The sequence below is a fragment of the Amblyomma americanum genome, chromosome 2 (assembly GCF_052857255.1).
Source record: "Amblyomma americanum isolate KBUSLIRL-KWMA chromosome 2, ASM5285725v1, whole genome shotgun sequence".
NCBI classification, from domain to species: Eukaryota; Metazoa; Arthropoda; class Arachnida; order Ixodida; family Ixodidae; genus Amblyomma; species Amblyomma americanum.
The window spans coordinates 205,024,135-205,049,312 of record NC_135498.1 but is presented as its reverse complement, the minus strand read 5'-3'; the positions used below and the strand labels follow the sequence as shown (position 1 = coordinate 205,049,312).

The following is a 25,178-nucleotide window of genomic DNA, read 5'->3' as shown; positions in this document are numbered from 1 at the left end:
AAACCCCAATGCCTTGGATAAATCAGCCCAGCTGCTTTAAACTGTAGGGTGAAGCCCTTTACAGAAAAGTATCAAGTGTTCAGCCGTTTCCTCCTCCTCTCCACACGCAATGCACAACGTGTCTATCTCGTGGTACCTAACTCTATATGTCTTAGTCCGCAATACTCCCGTCCTGGCCTCAATCAACAAACAGCTTCCTCTACAATTATCAGATATTTTCTTTGGCAATTTCCTGCTTAAAAATCCTGTATGTTCCCAGTACTGATTAATAATAATAATAATTGTTTTTTTGGGGAAAGGAAATGACGCAATATCTGTCTCACATATCATTGGACACCTGAACCGCGCCATAAGGGAAGGGGGAAGGAGGGAGTGAAAGAAGAAAGGAAGAAAGAGGTGCCGTAGTGGAGTGCTCCGGGATAATTTCGACCACCTGGGGATCTTTAACGTGCACTGACATCGCACAGCACAGGGGCGCCTTAGCGTTTTTCCTCCATAAAAACGCAGCCGCCGCGGTCGGGTTCGAACCCGGGAACTCCGGATCAGTAGTCGAGCGCCCTAACCACTGAGCCACCGCCTCGGGTAAGTGCTGATTTCGTCAACATCTTTCTTTTCCACAAAGCTCTCTCTGTTGCTTTAACCTTTTTCTTAACCGATAATTGCTGATTTGCCCCCTATTGCTGTCCAGATATTTGCTTGTCAATTTTCTAGTTCGCGTTCTCCATTTCGTATCAACATTAATTATATACAGGTATCAGAAAACTTTCCTAGCCTACTGATTTTCCCCCATTTTTCTCAATCGCTCCTCAAATGCTATCTTACTGCTAGCTTCTCTGCTCTCGAAGGACGCCCATCCCATATCACCCTGTAACCCCTGATTTGGTGTATTGCCAAGTGCTCCCAAAGCTAGCCTCCCTACGCCACGTTGTTTAATTTCTAACCTTGCTTGAACATCAGGCCTCATGCACAGGACCGCATTACCGAAAGTCAGGCTAGGAACCATCACCCCTTTCCAGATCCCTCTTACCACTTCATACCTATTGTAATTCCACAGTGCCCTATTTTTCATGACAGCTGCATTCCTACTAGCTTTATTCATTACATATTTTTCTTGCTCTGTCAGATACTCATCACCATTATTTATCCACACCACAAGATACTTGTACTCATCCATTACTTCTAGAGTGAACTCCTGTATTCCATGTTCGCCGCCCTCATCATTAAACAACATGACAGTGGATATTTCCTTACTAAACATGAAACCTAATCTTCTCCCTCTGTACCACATATGTCTATAAACTTCTGCAAATCTTTCCTGTTGTCAGCCATTAGCACTATATCATCCGTGTATATTAGTCCCGGTAATGACTGTTTAATCCATTCCCCTTGCTTCAAAAATGAAAGGCTGAGGCCTATTCCGCTCCTCCCTATCTTGGTCTCCAACCCTTGGAGGTACAACATGAATAACAAAGGAGACAGGGGACATTCTTGCCTAAGCCCCCGATATATCTCTACAGGCCCTGAAACATTTTTTCCAATTTTATAAGCTGTCTGTTACCTTTATGTATATCTTCTAAAAGATTAATTACTCCATCTTCCACACCCAATGTGCCCAGTATGTCCCACAAACACTCTTTAATAGCGCTGTTGTAGGCTGCCTTAATATCCAGAAATGCTACCCATAGGGGCCTGTGTTCTTTTTCAGCAATCTCTATACACTGAGTCCAGGAAAACAGTTGGTCCTCCAATCTCCTTTGTTTCCGGAACCCATTTTGTAGCTTCCCTAGTACCCCCTCGCTCTCCAGCCAAGCCTGTAATCTGTCCTTTATAATCTGCATCACCAGCCTGTAAACCATAGATGTCACTGTTATGGGACGGTAGTTACGTCAGCTTTGTCCCCTTTTCATTATATATCATGTTCATTCTACTTAATCGCCATTCATAGGGGACTTTGCCATCCGCTATCATTTTATTCACTACCTGTGTTAATGCTAGCTTTTTTATTAACATATTCAGAAACCATCTGGTCCTGTTGACGTGCCACTAGGAACCTTCTTCTCTGCCCTTTTCCACTCTCTCTGCTCAAGTGAAGCAATTGCAGTAACCGGTCTATTCTTCTTCGAGAAATTATGTGCAACATTTCTTTCTTTATATTTTTCTGTCGTCCTTGTTCATAGTTGTTTCATTGCTTCATCCTCTTCTAGTCGAATACCCTGATCTGTAACAATAAACCTTTGCTCTAGCCTAGTCTTAATACTCATTGCATTTAGATGTTTCCAGAATTTTTGAGCGGCTTTTCTATCCTTTTATTTACTTTTGACATCCATCGTGCACCCTTTCTAATTTTCTGATTAATCAAATAGGATACTTCACTTCCACACTTTATGAAGGTATCTCATTTTCTGTCTACATCAGCTTCTGGTTCCCCCCTCTTGGAATATCTGTGCTTCCTGGACACTTCCTGACGTTTCTCTGTCGCCTTCTTGACCTCCTCATTCCACCAACTCTTGGGTTTCCGTCTTTTCCCTCTTGGCTTTGCGCGCACCTTAACTAGCTCTAGCTCAAGTAATCGAGTTAATCTGGTATAAGTCCATTCTGTTTCATTATCCTCAAAAATTACTTTCTCAATTTGTTTTGCAGCTTCTTCCAAGTGCTTTCATGAGTAAAAATTCTCCTCTGCATGTTCATCTCGCTTCAGTCCTACATTACTTTCCTTTCTGAAACTCAACCTGATGCGCTTGTGGTCACTGCATACACTTCTGGAACCACGTTCATCTATGCTCATTACCCCTATTCTATGATACATCCTCTGGGACATTCGTCCGTAATCTATCGTCGAGGGCAGACTCCCTGCCTCCCATTATATGAGCCCTTCACACTTCTCGGTACTGTTGCATACAACTAAATCATGCCTGTCACACATCCTGCATCATGCTTCCTGTCCAATGTTTGTACCCATCCAGGTCTTCTATATGTGCGTTCATGTCGCCTAATATAATTATCTCGCCCTGTCCTCCTAGCTCATCAATGTCGCCTGCAATACATTCTAACATTTTCCTGTTTTCCTCTTGGGCATTAGCTTCTGTCCACAGGTGTACTTTGCTTCCTTGCCACTTTTCCTTTTAGCCATAAATGTTTCTTGCACCCCAGTTTAACCTTTTGAAAATTCATGCTTTTATGAATGAATGCCCCAATTCCAACCCCCTTTCTGCTGCCCCCTGTTCTATTTCAATATTCCCATGCGTAATCTTTGTTACAGGGTGGTTGTTCCATGTCTCTAAGATGTGTTTCCACTAAACCAAATACCATTAATCCCTCCTGCCTTAACTATTCTTCTGTTTCCTCCTATTTCAGTCTGTTCCTGCCACCTTGCATGTTAATGAAACCTATATCTGAATTAACTTGGCCCTGGGGCTTGTGTCTATTTTTGCTCCTATTGTTCCATCGTCCCTTTGATCTTGGTTCTTTCTTCTCTACACTGGTTCCCTCAAAGCTCTGGGTCCCCCCAAAAAAAGCTGTTGGCTTGCGACCTATCCTACTACCCACCCTCTTGCCAGTGGCACCACCGTAGTGAATGCCATTCGGTGCAAAAGGGCGCGAGGTGACCTCGTTCACTTTCTTGTTAACTTGCATTACCCCGTATCCTAGTCGTCGACTCATTAACCTAATTACACGGTTAGCCTCAACAACCCTCCTTTCTGTTTCGCTAGCCTGCCTCTGGACCTCTGGGATTGTGCATATGGTCAAATGCACACTCGAATAGGCCTCTCTAAGCCTACGGATCCCCACTTCTAACTGCTTCTCGAGATTCTGGCTCCTCCCCTTCAGCACATCTTTGAGACCAGCATGGATAACGACAAGGTGTTCGCCATCCATGTTACCCGCTACCACCGCCTGGGCTTCGGCCATTGCATCTACCATGCACTTCCCCGAGTGGGCCTCCACCTGCACCCACCCGCCTGTCCGCCTTCACTGTCGCCAAAACGCCTCCGTCAGCCCTCGCTACGTTCGAGTCACCGGCTACCAGAACCCTACTGCGCTCTAACCGTTCGCTTTCTATGTGCGACTGTTGCCCTCCGAATCGCACTATAGCTGTCTTTCCCGCCCCCGTACGCTACTGTCGCGAGTCTACGTGCCCGTTTTTACCTCTCTGTCTTCCACACTCAAAGCCCGCTGCGCAACAGCCCTGTAGGATCGACTAGCCTCGTCCCCCACCTGACACTGCTCCGAAACGGGGTGCCCTGCCGGCCGCGACCTGAGCGCTTCTACCTGCTCTTCTAGCTGGGTCCCCTTTTCTCTCTCCTCTTTCAGCTCGCCCAAAATTTGCCCCAACATGTCGGCATTAGCCTCCTCCCTCTTATGAGACTCGGCGACCCGAATTTCGGGCTTAATCCGTTCTTCTCATTCCACCTTCAGGTCCCCTTTGAGTTTCTTAGTCCTAGCTGCCCATTCCTCTTTCAACGCCTGAACGGCCTCCCCAAAACGCTTACATATCTTACACGCGAAGCTAACCCCATCTGCCGCGGCTAAGCTCCTGAACTTGGTCTCGTCTAAATAGCACCAACGGTCGCAATCCTGGCACTGTACTAACTCCCCGTCCCCGTCCACCTTGACTTTCTTAGCTTGCCGACCCACCATCCGGCCGACTACGCAACGTAAAAGCCCGCCAAAATTCCTATACAAAAGCCTTCGGTACTACGCAGCGTAAAAGCCCGTCAAAATTCCTTCACAAAAACCATCGGCACTACGCAACGTAACAGCCCGCGATAATTCCTTTCACAAATACCTTCGGAGCCGCCGCAGAGGCAGAGTGGTTACGGCGCTCGGTTGCTTGCCCGAAATACGCGGGTTCGATCCCGACCGTGGCGGTCGAATTTCTATGGAGGCAAAATTATAGAGGCCACTGTACTGTGCGATGTCAGTGCGCGTTAAAGAACCCCAGGTGGTCGAAATTTACGAAGTCCTTCACTACGGTATCTCTCATAGCCTCAGTCACTTTCGAACGTTAAGCCCCCATAAACCAAACCAAACAAAGACCTTCGGCAATACGGAACGTAAAAGCCCGGCAAAATTTTCATACAGAAACGTTTGGCACTACGCAACGTAAAAGCCCGCCCAAATTCCTACACCAAATCCTTAGGCACTACGCAACATAAAAGCCCGCCAAAATTCCTACACCAAGACTTTCGGCACTACGCAACGTGAAAGCCCGCCAAAATTCCTACACAAAAACCTTCGGCACACACACTTCCGCTAGCCTTTCAACACTTGACGCGGTGTAAAACTACCGCCCCTACAGCATGTACAAGCGCAAATACAAAAAAAAACACTTAGCTTCGGACGTAGTCGTGACGAGCCAAAACCAAAACCCTGAGATTGCAGCGCCATCTGTGTCAGCAACTAGCACATCTCGCATTGAAACATGTAGCGCCGTCTTCAACACATACATTCGTTCCGCTATATATACCCCGACAAGGGGCATCCATACGGGGACAGTTGTTTACCGAATTTGCTAGGCAAATAAGCCCTACCCGTTGTGGTATAGAAATAAAGCCACAATTAAAAAATCGGTAAACATTGTATACATGCAATTAATAATTGAAGCGTTACCATGTCGCACCGCAAGCCAAATTGTAGGTCCACCTTGACCCCACAAACGAAGCAAAATTCGCTTGGGACGTATCCTGAAGGGGCGCAAATCGACAACGGGTAGACGTGCATCGCAATTTCTCTGGTAGATGGCGCTAGGCGTCGATCGCTCCGGTATGTGGAAAAGTTGGTTTACTTTTCCGAACCCTTCAGGGTTTTCTTCACTGGCCCCCCTGGATGCGGAAAGAATTTCGTTTTAAGCACGGCCAATAAAACTAACGCTCGTTACTTCAACGTTTTCCAGGCGGTTGCGGCCATATTTAGTACCCTGTTCATGAGCGAAGAAGTCCGGCAGCAACGGAAAAATAATACTCCCGGCAATGCGCGCAACATGAAATGTAGACATACACCGCGAACAGCGTAAACTATGTGTTTCAAACAAATTAAGCGCATATGTCGAGTCAAGCCCGCGAACGTGTCCGAATACAACCAAACCAATACGCCACGTAGTGCGCGCTACTTCAAAGCTGCACCTACGGAGCCTAGTACAGCCAGCAGGCTGAACCGCGTGGCTAAGACAGCGAGAGGCACGGCTTTCATAGTCCGCACGCGAAAGAATTTAACTACAACCATGCCGAACGGCATTTAACGGGAAGAAAGACGGAAGTCGCTCGCGCTTCACACCAAATCCTCCGAAAAAATGCAACTGGCAACTAAAGAACGGCCACTCACATCGCAAAGATGCAGAGCCAGCATATTGATTTTTCAAAGTCTGCCCGGCCGATCTTATGCAGCCAAACCTTTCGGGAGCAGGGATCTTTCTCCGCACGGAATGACGAAAACGTTTTCCCTCTGCCTCCTCGGTTGTTGCACCCGTAAGCGCAACAGAACCGTGGTATTGCCGCAGCGCGTAGACACCGATGGATGGAGAAACGCTTCTCGCCAAAACTCTGTCTTACAATAAGAAAACGAAGCGTGATTTCTACCCCCGACAATGGCGCCGGCGTCTGCGGCAGAACCAAAAAACGCGCGCTTCCACGTCACCACGGCGCCTCGGCAAATAGGAGGCTCGATTATCCGGCGCCGCGCTAAGAAAGGCGAGAAGGGAGAGTTCAATGGTTTTCTTTACTTTTGCTTTATTGACGGACTTTAGAATAATCGACATTTTCTTGTAGTTATTAAAGGCATCTCTATCTCCTTTTTTTGTAATGGGTGTTACAAATCTGCTGGCGACACGGCGTTTGACCATCCGATGAGCCCACAAAAAAAGGACGCCTGGCTGTTAAAGTACTTCAATAATGGCTGCATTTGGGCGAGTTGGTTTTCCATTCTGAACGTAAAAGCGCAAAAACACAAGGTCAACAGACTAAGGCAGACAGCACGAGCGCTTACTTCCAACTGATTTTATTTCATGCAAGAAGCGAAATTTATACTCTTGATAAGTGTCTGCACATGCTTACAGGGCAATTACCACAGAGTTATGACTGATACCAGTTATCATGTAAAACATATGAAAGATGTCAGATATGCCATCTCTTTTTGTGACAGCAGAATTGATGGAGCACTTATGCAATCATCCCCAGCTCGCGCAATCTCCAAAGCTTCAACAATTTCTCGGGTAATTTGGCATTTGTGCACGTAAAGGACTTTGCACTTGTGAAAGAGAGGACGACAACCCTCTTTACTTTTTCTTTTGCACTTTAAACAATGAATGCTCATGTGCCCCCCTCTTTTGTTGTTCACAACGTAGTCATGCTCGCTCAACCGCTCGTTCAGGCATCGTCCCGTTTGGCCTATATAGTATTTTCCACATGATAAGGGCACTTTATAAACAACACCTTCTTTGCATCTCACAAACGGCTTTTGATGCCTGATTATGCAACCAGTTTTTCTTTGGTTTCCTGAAGTACTTTGCTTACATAATGACATCAGCTTATTTGGGGCAGAGAACACCACGTCAACGTTTACCCTGTTACCAATTTACACAATCTCAAAAAAATTGTCATAGAGTGTTCTGATTCCCTGTTATCAGTGTTTGCCCTTGCTATATTCTTTTCCCAGATCCAAAGTGATCAGGGAAAGGCCCCTCACCAGTGCCCTCATCACCTCATTTCTATTGTGGTGTAGCATTAAGATAGTGCACAGCTCAATCCATGATCCGCAGAGCAACAGCGTAGAAATGTGGCTTTCTGTTCTAAAGCCCGTATTTAGTGGACTCTGCTATGATAACAAGAGTGACTTGAACGCACGGCTACCGGCGGCACTTTTCGCTTTGCGGTCAGTGCCGCATAAATCCACTGGATTTAGCCCCGCCGAGTTGGTGCACGGAAGGTCATTGCGCTCACCTCTGCGAGGTACGCGAAGCCTGGGAAGTGCGCGGAGAAGACCCGACGTAGTAGAGTTCGTGTTGACTCTTCTGGATCGTCTACATAACACTAAGAAACTCCCGGAGGCCAGCATGAAGTCAGCTTAGGCTAGTTCTAAGGTATACTATGATCGGACAGCCCGCCAACGGACGTTTGTATCGGTGACACGGTAATGTTGCTGAGAGCTACAAGACAGAATAAGCTTGAAATACATTGGTAAGTTCCCGCTGAAGTAATTGCCATGCTCTCTAACACCAACTACGAGGTGAAAACCCCGCGAAAGTGTAAAGAAGTGCGTATTTACCACTGCTACCTAATGAGGACTAACGCGCAGAGAGAGGCCATGGTAAATCTATCGCTGAATCTTCCTGAGGACATGGAAGACAACTATATCTGTCCAAACGGAGAGGGCAGCAGCGCGCAGGAACTCCTCACAAGGACTGAGCGGAGAGGAGAACGAAAAGAATCTCAGTTGTCTGATCTCGCTCAACTGATAGCAGAGTTTGACGACTGCTTCATAGACAGGCCAGGCAGAACTGATATGATTGAGCTAACATTCGAGGAACCAGTGCGGTCAAGGGGCTATTGGCTCGCTCCAAGGCAGAGGGATATCCTTGATAGGGACGTAAAGTGCCTGCTGGAATTATGAGCAATCAAGCACTCCGAAAGCGAATACGCTTCGCCTATGACCTTGTTGGAAGCTCCGGGTAAAGACCCAAGGATTATTGTAGATTACCGGAAGTTAAATGCTCTCACCAAGGGCCAAGTGAACGCTATCCCCAATATCGAGGAGAAAGTGGAACAGGTCAGTCGAGCAGCCTACGTAACTAAGCTAGACATTGCTCGAGGGTTCTGGCAAGCGCCGCTCACTGAACGCGCCAGCAGATACGCATCTGTCGTGACTGCAACGAGAATCTATCAGCCAACAGTGATGTGCTTCGGACTAAAAAAAAGCTCCAGTTTGTTTTTCCCGTCCAATAGACAGGGTTCTAAAGGGCTGTGAAGCATTTGCGGTGCCCTACTTGGACGACATTGCCGTCTGTTCAGGTTCATGGGCGGACCATTTATTGCATCTGAGAGCAGTGCTGAGTCGTGCGCATCAAGCTGGGTTCACTTAAAAGGCCTAGAAGTGTTACCTTGTGAGAGCAAGCGTCGACTAATTGAGTCACAACGAAAGTTAAGCTTTCAAAAACCCAGAGTGGTTAAGATATCGACATTAGGAGACTACCCACGGCCTAGTACAAAGACGGCCATTTGGGCATTCTTAGGCTTACGCGATATCATAATCACTGCATCTGCGATAACTCAGCTTTGGCAAGCCCACTGAACAATGCTCGCCGCAGGACAGAGCCGACAAATGTAGTCTGGGACGAAAGGAAAGAAGCGTTCTTCTTAAACTTGAAGGCGGTACTGTTTAGCCGCTCAGTTTTGAGGGCTCCGCTTTGCGACCAAGAATGCACGGTCCATTGTCATGCGAGCGATCGATGGCTAAGTGCCGTTCCCTGCTAGAGGGATGACGACGGCGACGAACATCCCGTGCTCTAGCTGAGCCTAAAGCTGAGCTCTCGAGAGATGGCGAACTGTGCGTCGGAAAAAAGTGCGCTTGCATTGTTTTGGTATTCAGAAACTACAATGCTATCTCACAGGCGCCAAATTCATCGTAGAGACGGAGCATTGTCTCCTTTCCTGGCTGCAGACAACGACATCAAAGAACAATCGCCTTCTGAAATGGAGCTTGATACTGCAGCAGTATCATTTCGACATAAAGTACAAAAAGGGCAAATTGAATGAAAACGTGGACGCGCTTAGCCGTTTTTTCTAAGCAGTCCGGGGTGCTCTTCAGATATCAAAAATTGATACTTAGGTTTCTTATTTCGTGCGTTTATGTGCGTAAATGTGTGTAGTAGCATGTTTGGTTTTCTCAGCATACGTGGGGCCTGAGAGTTTTTAGTGTGGGCTTTTCTTCAACAGCTATAGTACCCAGATTGTAGCAATCCTTCTCTTGAACTGGTTTTCTTGGAGGGGAGGTCAGTGCTTGCTTGGGTATAAGGTTCAAGTTTCACCTACGCGTCACAGAATATGGTCAACGTCAAAAAAGACAATCTTACAGCCACGGAGAAGTATTGGTTCTTCCGCAAGCAATTGAGTCGACTCTTAGTTCAGCAGCGGTGACTGCTAATCGCCGAGCCTCGTCTGATGGGGGCGAAGCTGTTGCAACCCTGCTGGCGACAGGATTCTTGACCATCCGGTGAACCCACAAAAAAGGACGCCTGGCTGTGAAGTATCTGCGCAGATTTTTCCACGCTTGATTCGGGGAGAAATAGCCTTCCCTTTGGTTCCCAGCAAGAGTGACGCCCGGGGCAGCGACCGACATTGTACAGACGACAGGAGAATAGGGGAATGGTGTCTTCAACGGTGTTCGACAAGAGCCGGCACACTAAGGAGAGGGCTTGCCGTCGTTGTGGTCCACGGCGCCGCACGAATCACATCTGTGTCGCTTGCAATACTGTTGCACCGCAGTGCGCAATAGCATCATACTTGCGATTCCTCCTCGCCAGTTTCCACGGGCTTACTCTGCAACGATTGCCTCCGCTTGCTACGTGCAGCGCAGTTTTTCCCATCTTGATGAAATAAGCCGCGTATTGCATTTAATACCGCCTGGTGAAGGGGCGGACCTTAGTTGATCTAAGGAGCGTGCCGAGTGAGAAAGAAGGCTCTGGGCCCTGTCGACAAGGCTTATCCAGTCGCTCGACGCATGAACTCTTGCGTTTTGATTCTTTGCTTTTCAAGTTTCTTCAAAATGCCATTAAACCCGCTTGTTATCGTTTTCCTTAACATCACGTTCCATATTTCCTCAGCCGGAAGGCTCGTACACGCTACCGAACGGAGCCCGGGTTCGAAGTGGCCCCAGCGCCACGACAGGGGCAACAACTTTCGGCAATTGTATTTTTTTTTGTCGGAAACACTGCCGTTACTAAACAGAGGTTAAAGATGTGAGCAAATATGGATGGCCATTATATCAGCTTCATGCTTGACTGGACGTATTTGAATATTATCAATGTCAAAAGTGCTGTTGCTAAGATTCCTTCTCCCTGACACTACGTCGCCTTCCTTGCCTGGATGGAGAAAAACATTTCACTGTTTCGGTATGAACATCGGTATGAACAACGCAAGAACACCGGTTTGTTCCACACCAGAGACTTCGTTTTCATAAATATTTATTTTTGTTAATGTGGCACGTGAACAAGCCTGCTGTTGAACGAACAATGTTCTGCTATATTTTGCGGCAGGCTTGCGATAATTCCTGCAGTGTTAATGACCGGATGTTTGCGGCGAATGAATACCAAATTCAACAGTATGAAGAAAAAAGCTGTACTTAAAAAAGCCCAGCAATTACAGCAGAGTTCCAGCAATTGTTCACGGCGCGATACTCTAGCAAAAGGCTTCGAAAATTCTGTAAAGATAGCAGCTATCTTTTCACTTATACCGAATATACAGTTGCCGTTATGAAAGAATTCAGTCGCCTTTCTAGGTACTTGAGCCACGAAAAAGATGGTTGGAAAACAGTTAATATATTATTAGTTTTAACGAATTCTGATATGTCTAAAGAAAATGTCCTCTAGCGGTTTACACGACCAAATCGGCGTGAAGTTAGATAATAATAAACGATTCAGAAGAAAGTTTTTCCAAATTTCTCTCTGTCCTAAAGAAGTAACGTCCCAGTGATTGCTCTTCTTGTTTGTGAGGTCTCAAGAAACTTGTTGATTGTGTTAACATGCTTCCGGGGTCGCTCCTAAAAAATAAGCCTAGTGTTCTGTTACCACGTGCGCGTTTCTCTGAGCTATGAAAAGTAACAAACACGATACATCCTCAAAAATGCAGAGCTTGAGTGGATTCAATTGCATAATATAGCGAAACTTCTATGACTGTTTTTAATATATCTGAATAATGTTTGCATTGTTTGTATTGACCGTGCAGGTACAGCACCTCGGGGCATTATTTCATGCGAACTGTGCGGGGAGTGCTACTCCTCCCACAAGTACTTCTTGAGGCACCAGATGCACCAACATGCGGAGAGGCTGGCGGGCAAGTACAAATGCTCCCATTGCGACTACTCCAACAACTACAAGTGAGTCCAGCACTGGCCTTCGCGGGTTTCTTTCACTCATTTAGTAAAACACGTTCACGCTAACTTCGGTGGCTCCTTCATTTCCCTAGTGTATGTTTTTAGAGCGCAGCTCGCATTCTCCCGTTCCTACATTCTTGCCGTCGTCGGCGTCGGCGTTGTCAGCATAGCTGGTTGTCCAAGTAGCAGAGCGAAAGGCCACCTAGAAAGTTACCGGCACGGGAAGAGCCAGGAGGTTGGCTAGCAGCATAATATGCCACCTGCCAGCAGTGGCAGGTGGTGCATGAAGAGCTGCACTCAATTGTCTCATTACAGACTCGTAATCTTCTGTCACTTTTTCTACTTTAACTCCGTCGAAGTCCGCTTCTGTTCTTGATGCTCGCCTGTGGTCGAAGGTGCCACCCGCCGATTCTCAAACAGACTTGCTTTCCGTGATCGGCTGTAGCAGTAGTGGAAGCGTCTGATGATCCATACCACTGGCTTAGCTCCCCCACGTGATTCTGCTAGTGTTGGTGATTTCCCCGACACAGCCAGCGCAGTCCTCGGAGGCGAGCTTTGGTCGAGCTGTTTTTTATTCTATGGTGCGCTGGCGCGTAGGAGAAGCGTGCGCATATCGGTCTTTCATCGCTCTCTTGCCTTCACTAAGTTCCTGCCGCCTAGTTTTCACTGCGTTATGATTTGTGGAGCTATTGCTGTGAACCAGTAAGGGCTTTCTTCTCTGTATTTAGTACTGTATAGGTGCAAATGTGGCGTACTTTGCCCATTATTATCCACATTCCAGCCTGCAGCGTTCCGGAAAGCTTTCAAATGGCAGCTTTTACTGTGGGCCCTCACCGTGATTTGTACAATCATGCCGAATAAATCTACTGAAATTGAAAAGGTCTCAAGCTTTTCTTTCATGTCTCCGGCGAATGCCTTCCTAGTAGGCGATGATTGGCGCGCCAGGTGGCATGGTGCTGTCATCTCCTAACCGTATGGTCCACGAGTAATGTTTTATGTAGGTGGAAATACTAACTAGAAGTACTGGGAGGAGCCTTGAACCGTTTGCTTCTATCTCCTTTTGGGACGCTGCTGTGGCTTCGTCGCTATGGTGTCCGGCTGCTGATCCCAGGCGTGGTGGTGACATTTAGATAGAGAAGAAATGACAGGGATTCATTTACTGTGCGATGTAAGTGCGTGTTACAGAACTCCATGTGGTCAGAATTATCTGAAGCTGTACTCTACAGTGTTCCTTTTAATAGGAGTCTCTTTGGTGCGTTAAATATCACTAATAATGGCAAATAGCGTGCTTTGGCCAAATGGGAATTACGTGTGCTAGCACTTGTTTGGCTCGAGGCTTGGTTGTCAAAAGTCAAGCAGACACGGGCAAAGATCGGCGAGTTCGGACTTAAGTTGCGCCTTAAGAGTATGACGCGATAACATTAATGGGTTAGTGACAATATATGCAGAATCCGTCTTTCTCTCCTTTAGACTCATAGAACGCTGGGTGTCCCTATAACACTAATGGCACAGTGATGCAGCGGTTCAGCGATCCGCCACTGCCCGGCAATGGCAGGTAGTATGTCGTCGCCACTATGCCACATTAGGAAAATAGGATATGGCGTAGATTTCTCTACAAAACGCAGAAGCCGCCTTTTCAGCGGAATAGGAGCCCTAAAGCGATTATTTTAAAATGGCACGGAATTCAGTACACACCATACTTGACATAGTCTAGACGACGCCAACCAACACGCGCAAATTGCCACAAAGGCTTTTTTCACGTTCTCTCTCCCTCAGTTACCCTTCCCACCTGTAGGGTAGAACACCGGGCGCTGCCTAGTTAACCTCGCCGCCTTTCCGTTTGTCTTTCTCACTCTCTTTCTTTCTTCACTGTCTCCAGAACGCGCTCATGTGTTTTTTCTTTGTGAGACGCGACCAAAGCGTCCTAGAACAGTCATATACACTCCGCTCAGGCGCTCCAGATTGGGTCTATTTCCGGCACGTTGTATCAAATATTCTCTCTTCTCTTCAAATTGAGCGTGTTGGAAAAGTGCGGTGTTAGACCCCAACACCGCCTAACGCACTGTGGGCTATCGGACCTGCCAGTGTGTTCCGGTTTGTGAGTGCGATTTCTCCCATTAAATAGTTTCAGGTCTGCGAGAGCATGGTTGTATGCCGTCAAAACCAGTGCTCTTTTTCACCACCCGTAATATTTCTAGGCGGATAGAGTATCGACTAATTCACACAATATAAAAATAGTTGGTGAGAACGTCCACGGCCAATCGGCAGAACCAGTCCAAACTTCAAAGAAAAGGGACACTAGGACCCGTCCTGCAGTAGAATAAATGCAAGTGAAATTCTGGTCTAGAAAGTTATAAACTGCATTACTGAAAGAATTGCCGCGCACAAGACAGGAAAAAGTAATAAGAAGGGACATAGAGAGTGCTGCCCCACACAACACGAGCTCTCAGCCAGTACTGAACCAGCAGCTTAGTTCATAACTCACACATGTAGACAGGAGCCAACACTTACATAGCTCCAGCTTACGTAGGGAAATCGACGCTGTTGTTACCTACTCAGTACAACGCTCACACAATAAGCTTAACACAAAGCTTAAAAAACTTATCAAGCTTAACGAGCAACCTGGCCCACACTATCGCCAAACATCCCTTACAGGTGTGGGTGAGATTTTAGGAGGAGTAGTAAGTAAATTTTCTTTAATGGGGGGTGCAATACACAGATCGCTGTTGGACCCATAGGTAAAGGCTAGTTTCGCGTCCATCACAATACTGTGCATTATAAATGCAGCACGCGAAGCCAACACATTGCGTCTATGAAGTAGAAGTCAGATTCTCAACAGTTCAGGAGTAAACAAATGTACGCGTACACAACACAGATCCGCCAAATATGAAACAAAACAACACACCATAACTTCACATATACATCAGGAATGTTTTGACAGATTGCACAAAGATTGTTTTTAGTTTAATATTGCCATGTGCCTAACGCGTCGCGCGGCCTCCACGTTTAGTCGAAACGACGACGAAGCGGTGGTTGGCTCACGAGGCGCTCTGGCTCTGTGACCTGGACGCTGGCTCTCTAATTAAAAGGCTCTCAGTCTTGGGTTCTTCCCGACGCCTACCTGCACGGCTCCTCAGGTCATGACACTGGTGGAGGTGCGACCGATGCTCCCTTCTTCTGCGGAAGACACGACGCGCCGGCCTCTTGTGACCACCCCTGTCCATCGTGGCAGCCGGAGGATCCGAGGCCTGTCCCCCGAAGTCTTCTCTCGTGACGGCGCACCCTCGACTTTCACTCGCTCATGGCGACGCCACTGCCCACCGTGACTATGACTGTACCTTCGGCCGGCCCCGCCTATCTGACCCTTTCGACCCCACGAACACCTAACCCCTTTCACGGTGGCCAGTTCGAGGATGCCGAGGACTGGTTGGACCACTGTGAACGGGTTGCGACCTTATACTGCTGGTACGACGCGACCAAGATGCGTAACGTGTACTTCAGCCTTGAAGACGCTGCCCGTACGTGTTTCGAGAACCTTGAGGCTACCTTGTCTACGTGGCCGGACTTCCAACGTCAGCTCCTGACCACGTACACCAACAGCGACCACCGGGAGAGCGCGGAGCGTGCCCTGACCTCTCGAATTCAACTTCCAAATGAGGGTGTTGCAATATACGTAGAGGATGTGACACGTCTTTCTCATCGCGCCGATCGGGCCATGAGTGAAGAAAAAAGGCTGCGGCACCTGATGCCCGGCGTGAAAGACCAGCTCTTTCCGGCCTCGTACGGAACCCACCTAACACCGTCGTAGAGTTTATGGCCGACGCCGTCCACATGGAGCAGTTGCTGTAGTAGAGGTGCAATCAGTACGCCCGGCAACTGCGTCCAGTGCCGACGATGTCCACGTTGGACGGGTTCGACCTCGATCCCGAGATGAATCCTAGCTCCCTTCGCGAACTCATCTGTTCTGTGGTCCGCGAAGAGCTGCAGCACATTCAAGGAACATTTTCCCCTCGCATCGATTCCGTTACCAGCGTCACGCGCGAGGAAGTTTAGCAGGCGCCCAGGGCACAAGCCGCTGCGGTCGTGCTGGCGCCGCAATCGGCACCATCCATTCCCGCGCCGTAGCTGGCCCCAGTTCAACCAGTCACGTACGCGGACGTCGTGCGTCGCCCAGCCCCATTTCCTGGGCCTTCGCCTTACAACCCTCCAGTGGTCACGGTGCATGCTGCTCAACCGCTCCCTTACTGGGCTGATCGGCGCCAGGCACCGCGGAAGACTGATCTCTGCCGCACTCCGGATCAACGCCCACTCTGCTACCACTGTGGTGAAGCCGGCCATCTCTACCGGCACTGCCCATATCGCGAAATGGATCTGCGCGGATTTTCTCTGGACAGTCCCCGTCCACGACCTGGAGAGCAACCTTCTGGACATCGCCGAGTATGTCGCCCACCAGCGTAGTTACCTTCCTCCTCCCCGCCGCCCGTCTCCCCGCTGCGAGTCGCGCTCGCCTTCTCCACGCCGGTCTTCACCTTCTGAGTTCCCTTGCGCCTCAGCACAACGTTGTTCCTTGAAACCTCATCGGGAAAACTAGCTACGGCAACCTTTGGAGGCGAGGCCGCCGAACGCCGATCCGCCGCAAAGCTTCCATCGCCACATCGACCGACTCTCCCCGACGTCGAACGTCGCATCGCCGCACAGTTTTCCCCGAAATGCCACCCGAATCGCCCCGACGCCGCACCCCTGTCGCCGACCAGCTTCTGCCGCCGCATCGATTGAGTCACTCGCAACAGCCATCGACAGTCCATGCTGAAGGCAGGATCTGCTTGGACATCCCTGTTCTCGTCGACACTAAGGAGGTCAACGCGTTGGTCGATACGGGCGCACATTACTCCATCCTTAGCGGACGGCTTGAGACTGCCTTGAAAAAAGTGACGACACCATGGGAAGGCCCCGACATACGTACGGCCGGAGGACATGGTGTCGCACCGCTCAATATGTGTGCGGCCCGGGTTACGGTTCGAGGCTGCGCCTTCGTCGCCACTTTTCTTGTTCTGCGCGAATGTTCTCGCGATGTCATCCTTGGCATCGACTTTCTTCGCGAGCACGTTGCTATAATAGACCTCCCGAATCGCTTAGTGACGTTTTCTACCACAATGGCCACAGCAGAGAAGTGCAGCAGGGTTCTCTTTCTACCCTGCGAGTCGCCGACGATAACGTTACGGTGCCCCCACGTGCCAGTATTCTCGCAAGAGTTACCAGTGACGAGCCACGTCGGGACTCCGGGTCTTCGAGCCTAATGTCTCTCTCGTACTCACTAAGGGGATTGCGGTGGCACGAGGCCTTGGCTGCCTTCATGACGGTAGGACAGAGGTCCATAATTGTTACCAACTTTTGCAATGAGCATCGACATCTATTGAGTGGCACAGCCATCGCTTACGTCGATCATGTTCAGGAAGTGGCCGAATGCTTTGCTTGCTAGGGGGGCACAGCTGGAGCTGACGCAGAAGTGCTCAACGACGTCAACATAAATCCGGGCCCTTCATCCGCTGAAAAGGGACAACTCCAGGACCTCTTGTTGGAGTTTCGTGCGTGTTTCACGTCGTCGTCTAAGTTGCGACAAACGTCGATAGTTAAACACCGCCTCATCACGCATAAAGGAGCTCGACCCATCCATCAGCAGCCCTATCGTGCGTCCCCTCGGGAGCGAGATGCTATACAAGCACAGGTCAAAGAGATGCTCACGGACGGCGTCATCCAACCGTCAAGCAGCCCGTGGTCGTCTCCTGTCGTCCTCGTGAAGAAGAGGGAACACAGCAATTCTGCGTCGACTACAGGAAACTTAACAGTGTGACAAATAAAGACGTATCCGCTGCCGCGAATCGATGACTCCCTCGACCGTCTTCGCCAAGCCAAGTTCTTCACTTCGATAGACCTCAAGAGTGATTATTAGCACATAGAGGTCGACGAGACGGACCGTGAGAAAACCGCCTTTATCACACCAAACGGGCTTTACGAATTTCGCGTCCTCCCATTCGGGCTCTGCTGCGCTCCGGCCACTTTCCAAAGAATGATGGACACCCTCCTCACAGGTCTGTAGTGGCAGACATGTCTTGTTTATCTTGACGATGTCATTATTTTTTCCGCAACGTAAACGGAACATCTGCACCGCCTCAGAACTGTCCTAGAAGCCGTTCGTTCCGCCAACCTCTACCTCAAACCACAAAAAATGTCACTTTGGGTTCACCGAAGTGAAGTTTCTCGGCACGCCATTAGTGCTGATCGAATCCGAGATGACCCAGAGAAGCTTGCTGCCGTTGCTGCCTTTACGGTCCCCGTTCACAAAGAAGCATTCCGACGTTTCCTGGACCTGCGCTTCTACTATCGTCGATTCATTAGAAACTTCGCCGCGCTTGCCAGCCCTCTGACGCTCCTAACCCGGGATGATGCATCATTTTGCTGGGCCACGAACAGCAAACTGTCTTCGACGAATTACGACGCCGACTCCAATCGCCGCCAATCCTAGCACATTTCGACGAAGATGCCGACATGGAGGTACATACGGATGCGAGTAACGTCGGTCTTGGCGCCATTCTCGTCCAGCGGCAAGACGGTGTCGACAAAGTAAATATATCTGCAGTTGCCTGCGCCGCCACGCGCTGTAGCGCGCTGAGTTGAACTACTCTACAACCGAAAAACGAGGTTTAACGGTAGTCTGGGCAGCAGCTAAGTTCCGCCCATACCTGTATGGCAGACCGTTTTGCGTCGTCAGCGACAACCACTCACTGTGCTAGCTGAAAAATTTATAGGACCCTTGCGGCCGCCTCGCACGTTGGGCATTACACCTGCAAGAATTCAATTTCACCGTCGCCTATATCAGGCCGGAAACACACCGACGCCGATAGCCTGTCACGTGCTCCCGTCGAACCTCTTCCACAAGACACCATCGACGACGATAGCTCCATTGGAGCGGTACGCACGTTTGAGCTCGTTTCCAGACAGCGTGTCGACGCCGAGCTGCGTCTGCGCATAGAACATCTCGAGGTGGGCACCCTGAGATACCACGGTACCTGTCTCGTGGGCTATCATCGTTCTGCCTCCGGAGCGGGGTGCTTTATAAAAAGATTTCTACTTCCACTCTGACAACTTACCTGCTCGTCATACCGTCTGATTTACGGATGAAGTTTTCCATGCCTGCCATGATGAACCGCTTTCCGACCACCTTTGGTGTTACACGCACCTTGTCCCGAATCCGAACTACTACTGGACCCAGCTCAATTCAAGCGTCCAGCGTTATTTCCGAATATGCCGGCAATGCCAGCGGCGGAAAAAAACGATGCTCAAGCCTCCCGGACTGCTTCAGTGCATCCAGCCGCCACAAATACCATTCGACAAAGTCGGCGTGGACCGTCTGAGGCTGAAACGAAGGTTCTCGCGCGAGGTACTGCCGCCGAAGTTGCCCACTTCTTTATGCACGACATCGTGCTTAGACGTGCGTTGTGGTTAAGGGTTGTGTCTGTTTTTTGGATTATCAGGGATTATATCGACGTGACAGCCAATTCTTTTCTCTTGCGATGACTGATGCTTCTTCCCAAGCTATATTGTGCGTCGCGGCTTCCACGTGTTCCGCAAGTGCATTAGATGCAATCTTTATTTTTATACGTCTTTTTTTCTGCATAAAATAGGCCTAGCCTTGCGGCAGAAATGAGGGGCTTCATGGGGGTGGAGGTGGGGGGAGGGGGAGGAGGGCCGGTCTCCACTTCTTCGAAGTGGGGGTGGTCCTGTGGTCGGCTCTGCGAAGAAACGGCCAGGCCCTTCTTCTTCTTGAAGTATAGGAGAAAAGCCCGCCAGAGCCGGAGTGCGTCCGATGATCCGATGTGTAATGGTGGATCGACCCATTCCTGCAAGGTGCCAGGTCGGTGCCCGCCCAGGGACTGAAGTGCTCGCTCCCGCACCACGTCAAAAGCAGGGCAGCGCCACAAAAGGTGTTCGACCGTGCCTCTGGCCGGGCATGCCGGGCATTGAGGGGTCGGGTATGAGTGCGGGTTGATGAGGTTGAGCTTTGCTGGCGACAGAAGCTGGCCAGTCTGGGCGCGGGCGGAGGAGTACCGCCTCTACCCTTCGGAAAGTTCTAGGTGGGCGGCGGTATAATTGCTCAGGGTTCGGCACGTGCTGGAGGATGCGGCGGCGATAGCATTGTGCGCGATGCCATGTCTTGGCCCTATCCATAGGAGGGTGACGACGGACGTGCAACGTCATCACGGGCCCAAGAAGCGGAAACGAGTGTGCATCCAGGCAAAGGTGCGGAAAGAGATGCAGCGCGCGCTGCCTGGTGTGCCTTTTCGTTTCCAGTGATTCCTTCGTGTGCAGGAATCCATCTAATAACAATAGTGTGGCCCTCCTCTCGCAGGCGTCGGGCTTCTGTTCGAATTGCGCTAAGAACGGCATAGTCTGCTCCCCCCCGCGCGGCATGCGGTGTACGCTGCTTGTGAATCAGTGTAAACATGGTAGGGTGCATGGAGCCGGATCCTGTCGATCTACTATTCGAGTAATGGCAAGGCGTATGGCAATGAGCTCGAGATTAGTGACAGTGTGTTCCTCGGAGAGCCGTTCAACTATTGTGGTATCTGACTCAGAGTCGTGACAAGATATTGCGGCGCCAAGTTGAAACTGAGCGGCGTCTGTATATAGTTGGATAGCCCCTTCCTGGGCTAGCTTGTATGACATCTTCTCGTGACGTTTAGCGGCAGCTTTGCGCCTTTTGGGATTAGCTGAACTTATGTTCTTTGGTAGTGGCATACCCTCTACTAAATCCATTAGTTCCCATGGTGGGGCAGGAGACGACAGCAGCTCTAATTTGTCAGTGTTGTAGCCTAATGCCCGCAGGATCTGACGGCCAGCCGCCGTTGTGGAGAGACGGACACGCTGGCTTGCAATTGCTGCTCTGCCACATCCTGTAGGGCATTGATTTTGCTGCATGCGTGTAGGTCCTCTACTGGGCAGAACTGTGGTAGGCCAGTAACAAGGCGCATCGCCTTCCGATTGATTCGCTCAAGCTGAAGGCGTTGGGTCGCGTTAAGCCGCATGTAGGAATATGCATACAGTAATTTTGATGTTATGAGTGCCAGGGCTATCTGACGGAGTCCCACCTCTTTGATTCCCCACCCACGCGCAGAGACGCGGCGCATAAGATGTAAAGCCTGATGGCAACTAAGCACCGTGTTATGAATCCAGCTTTTGGCTCCTCCATCCTCGTGAATAAGCATTCCGAGTATACGGATTGTTTGTTTCCGGCAAATAACCGAGTCCCCTAAATGAAGAGAGATAAGATTTCGTTCGGCCTCGGCTCGCAGCCGCGGGCCGTTTATGACAGCCACGTACTCGGTTTTTTCCGGAGAGGTTTTCATGCCACATTTCTTGATGTAGTCGTGGACGGCATTAAGGCCTATCTGCAAGGCTAATTCCTGCTCCGCAGGGGACCCAGAATTGGTCCAGAGCGTTATATCGTCCGCATACACGGCAAAATTAAAACCGGTTATCGACGTTAGAATTGGCGGAAGACCTGACATCGCGATATTAAAAAGAGCCGGAGATATGACGCCGCCTTGGGGTACGCCAGTTCGGTTAGGTTGCCGTGCACCCTGAGTATCCCCAACCATTACCGAGAAAGTTCTGTCCGCAAGAAACGCTTTCACGAAGCGGTAGAGGTTCCCGCCTATCCCCACTTCCTGGAGCCGTTGAACTATGGTAGAGTGGGGCACGGAATCAAAAGCCTTTTTGACGTCAACCCCAACAACCAACCGGAGCTGTGCGCTGCTATGGTATGCGAGAACGTCGTTATGAAGCCTTTTGAGAATATCTTGCGCGCAGAGTCCTCGTCGAAAACCTACTTGCATAGGAGACAGGACGCTGAACTTGTCTAAGTATCATTCAAGTCTTCTCAGAGCCATACGTTCCATGACTTTACAAAGGTTGGAGGTCAGCGATATCGGCCTGAGGTCTTGTAATGTCCGACTTGGCTTACCGGGTTTTGGAATTGGTATGACAACTGATTCCTTCCAGGCAGGGAGAAGAGCACCGTTGGTCCTGCATTCGTTGAATACTTTCAACAGGGCAAGTTTATGTGATTTGGGAAGGTTAAGAAGTGTTGAATAGCGTACACCATCCGGTCCCGGGGCACTTTTATGGTTTGAGTCATACAAGGCTGCCTCCAGTTCGTCTAATGTGAAGGGAACGTCGTAATCATTCGATGTATATGAGACGGGGTCCGCAGGAAAGGCATCCACATTTTCAGGTTGGGGAAAAAAGACCTTCCCGGCTTGTATAGCTAGATCAGCCGGGGAGACGTTAAATTTCAGGGTCATGCCTTGGGAAGGGGGAATCGGCCTTTTGTGTCCAAGGACAGCTCGAAATATGTGCCAGGCCTTCGACAAGTTAACTGTTCCATTGAGCGAGTGGCACAGCAGCTGCCAATCTTGGAGAGTGAGCTGCATAGTATACTGCTCGACCTCTTGAGTAATGCGGGTGAGGGCGCGCCTACGGTGGGATGTCCGACCAGAGCGGCGGTACGCCTTGAGAGCACGAAGCCTACGATTCCACAGACTCAAAAGGTGGGAGTTCGGCTTCGGGGCATCGTATTAACTAAAAGCTTCGTTGTGGCTTTCTTCTTGGCACCGTTGATCTGAGTAATGAGTTCGTCTAATTCTGTGGGAACGTTCACCTCACCGAGCATTCTGCGAAAATCGTCCCATGAGACGTGCTCCTCTATTCGATGGCGTTGTTGCCGCTTTAGCGACTTTCGCCCTCGAGGGGCCCGTGACACCACCACGGGATAGTGATCACTGCCCATGACATCATCAGCCCGTGACCATATGATCTCATTAGGATGGGAAAGAAGTGTCAGGTCTGGAGAGGTGTCTTGTTGACTTTTGTGCTGGCCACAGCGACTGGGCAACGTAAGGTCGTTAACGATGGTCAGTTTGTCTTTGACAATGTGCTGCCATAGATGCCTTCCCCTAGCATCTGAGCGATGATATCCCCAGCTGGTGTGCATGGCATTAAAATCACCCCCAACTATAACGCGATCCTGGGGATATATCCTTAAGAAGTGTTCTATAAAATATATATCTACTCGATATGTCGTAGTACCGAAGGATCTGGCATAAACCGAAAAAACCAAAGCTTGTTGGTCCCCTTCTAATGTAAGGCGCACTCCCGCTACCTCTTGCGTCTGCGTGCACCACGCGGACGTATCAAGCTCGGTGTGGGCAGCGCGAGAGAGAACAAGTACGCATGCCTGCCCATAGGCTACTGGATTCGCGGATCGTGATCCTGGCCCAGGACGTCGGTGCTCTATGGAAGGGGTGCAGTAAGGTTTGTACCCTATTAGATTGGGCCTATTAGTACCAGTCTCCTGAAGCAGGATAGCTAGAGGAAGCGTCGGCGTGATGGACAGTCTCCTTTGAAGTTCTGCTTGTTTGCGACGGATTCCCCGGCAGTTCCATTGTAAGAACCATATAGGAGAGTCCGAAGCAAAAAATGTCATGAGGTTTCGCGCTAGTGCCCGCCATTTTTAAAATGGAAGGTGCGCGGAAGAGAAGATGATGTGTGCCCAATTCTGGGCTCTTGATTCGGAGAAGCCTGCGACAGTCCTAAGAGTGGAAGCATGCGCTTGATTACCTCAGTAGTGACTATTTCGATAATGTACTTGAGTTGGTCTTCATCTAAGTGCACCGTGCATGAGCGATTTTGCGCCAGATGCGTTTCTGCACCGCGCTATGTAGCACGGAGAGTTTCAGCATAAACACGGTGTATGCGTGCTTGCTTTGGCGCTGTCGCGGAATGCTCAAGAGATCTCGTTAGGGATGGAGGTGTGGCATTCCTTAGACTAGCGCTCTCAGTTTGTGTAGAGCGGCCGTGCGCATTTTTCTCTCTAGTTTTATGTTCACTGCTTCGTTCCTTTGGTAACGGCTGACTTTGTATTGGAGGGAAGTCCTCCTTAACAAGCACAATTTGCTCCGAGGGTGATCGCTGTGCGCTGGCAGGGCTCTTGTGTGCAGCCGTCGAAAACGTTTCGTTGCCATGTAGAAGCTCGGCTTGTTGCTTGCGCTTCTTTCGTCGCGATACTCGGATTCGGCGGACAATGCCGTTCCTCAGGGTTTTGGTAGCCTGTCGCTGAACAGGGCACTTCGGGTCTGTAGCTACGTGTTGACCTCCGCAATTACGGCATAGTGGTTCTGTCGGGCATACTTCGAGGTTGCCATGTGCGGGGCGACCGCAGAACGAGCATCGACGTTGGTCGACTAGTGGACACGAATTTGTCCTATGTCCGATTTTATGACAGGTCTCACATATGACAGATTTCCGGTGATAAGTTATGACCGGCAGGAGTATGCTGTATAGATGGATTTCGCGGGGAAGTCTGGAGCCCTCAAATGTGATGAGAGATGCTCCGTTCTTGCCCATTGGCCTGGCACTGATTACCTTGCACGAGTAGCACGTGAGGTTGGCCATGAGCTGTTCGCTTGTTAGCCCGTTGGCCCGATATATGACCACGCGGATCTGGCCGGAGCGAATGGTTTCATAGGCTTGTATAGATGTCGGCTTTCCAGAAATTAAGACAGACTGCAGTCCGAGAAGATGGCCTCTGGCAAGCGTATGCGATACGTCGACCGCAAACTGATTGCTTCTTTCAAGAGGCCGTACTTGAAAGCCTGAGTGAAAATGGATTTTTGAAGCTCATCGGCAATGGCTCTGTGCAGCCAGTGTGCGGGGAGTGAGCCTAGTTGTCCAGGTGAAGTTAGCTTCATTATCACAGTATGTTTAACACAGGTTGGATCGGCAGCTGTAGCTTTGTTCTTTCGCCTAACAGGCTGCCAGTCATCCTCTTCAGAGTGGTCATTATCAGCCGAGTGATCGGTTCTGCCGAATGTGGTGACCATGGGAGCCGAGGAAGGGCCCTGCGATTGAAAATGCGTATCCGCGTAGCAACCAGTTATTGCTGTCAGCGAGTGGCCAAATTTTACGCCGTGTCGTTTATTCACCAAGCGAGCGTTTTCTTGAGTTTATCTGAAAAGTGCCTAACCCCATCCTAGGCTGCT

The 25,178-nt window shown here is 49.7% G+C and overlaps 1 protein-coding gene across 1 annotated transcript in view; it reads left to right on the top strand.

The window, feature by feature from the left end:
- Window positions 1–25,178, top strand: part of LOC144122111 (histone-lysine N-methyltransferase PRDM7-like) — a 253,642-nt gene that overhangs the window by 215,605 nt on the left and 12,859 nt on the right. Inside the window, exon 9 of the mRNA XM_077655632.1 lies at window positions 11,934–12,084. Coding sequence (XP_077511758.1) covers window positions 11,934–12,084 — 151 coding nt within the window. The remainder of the gene's footprint in view (window positions 1–11,933; window positions 12,085–25,178) is intronic.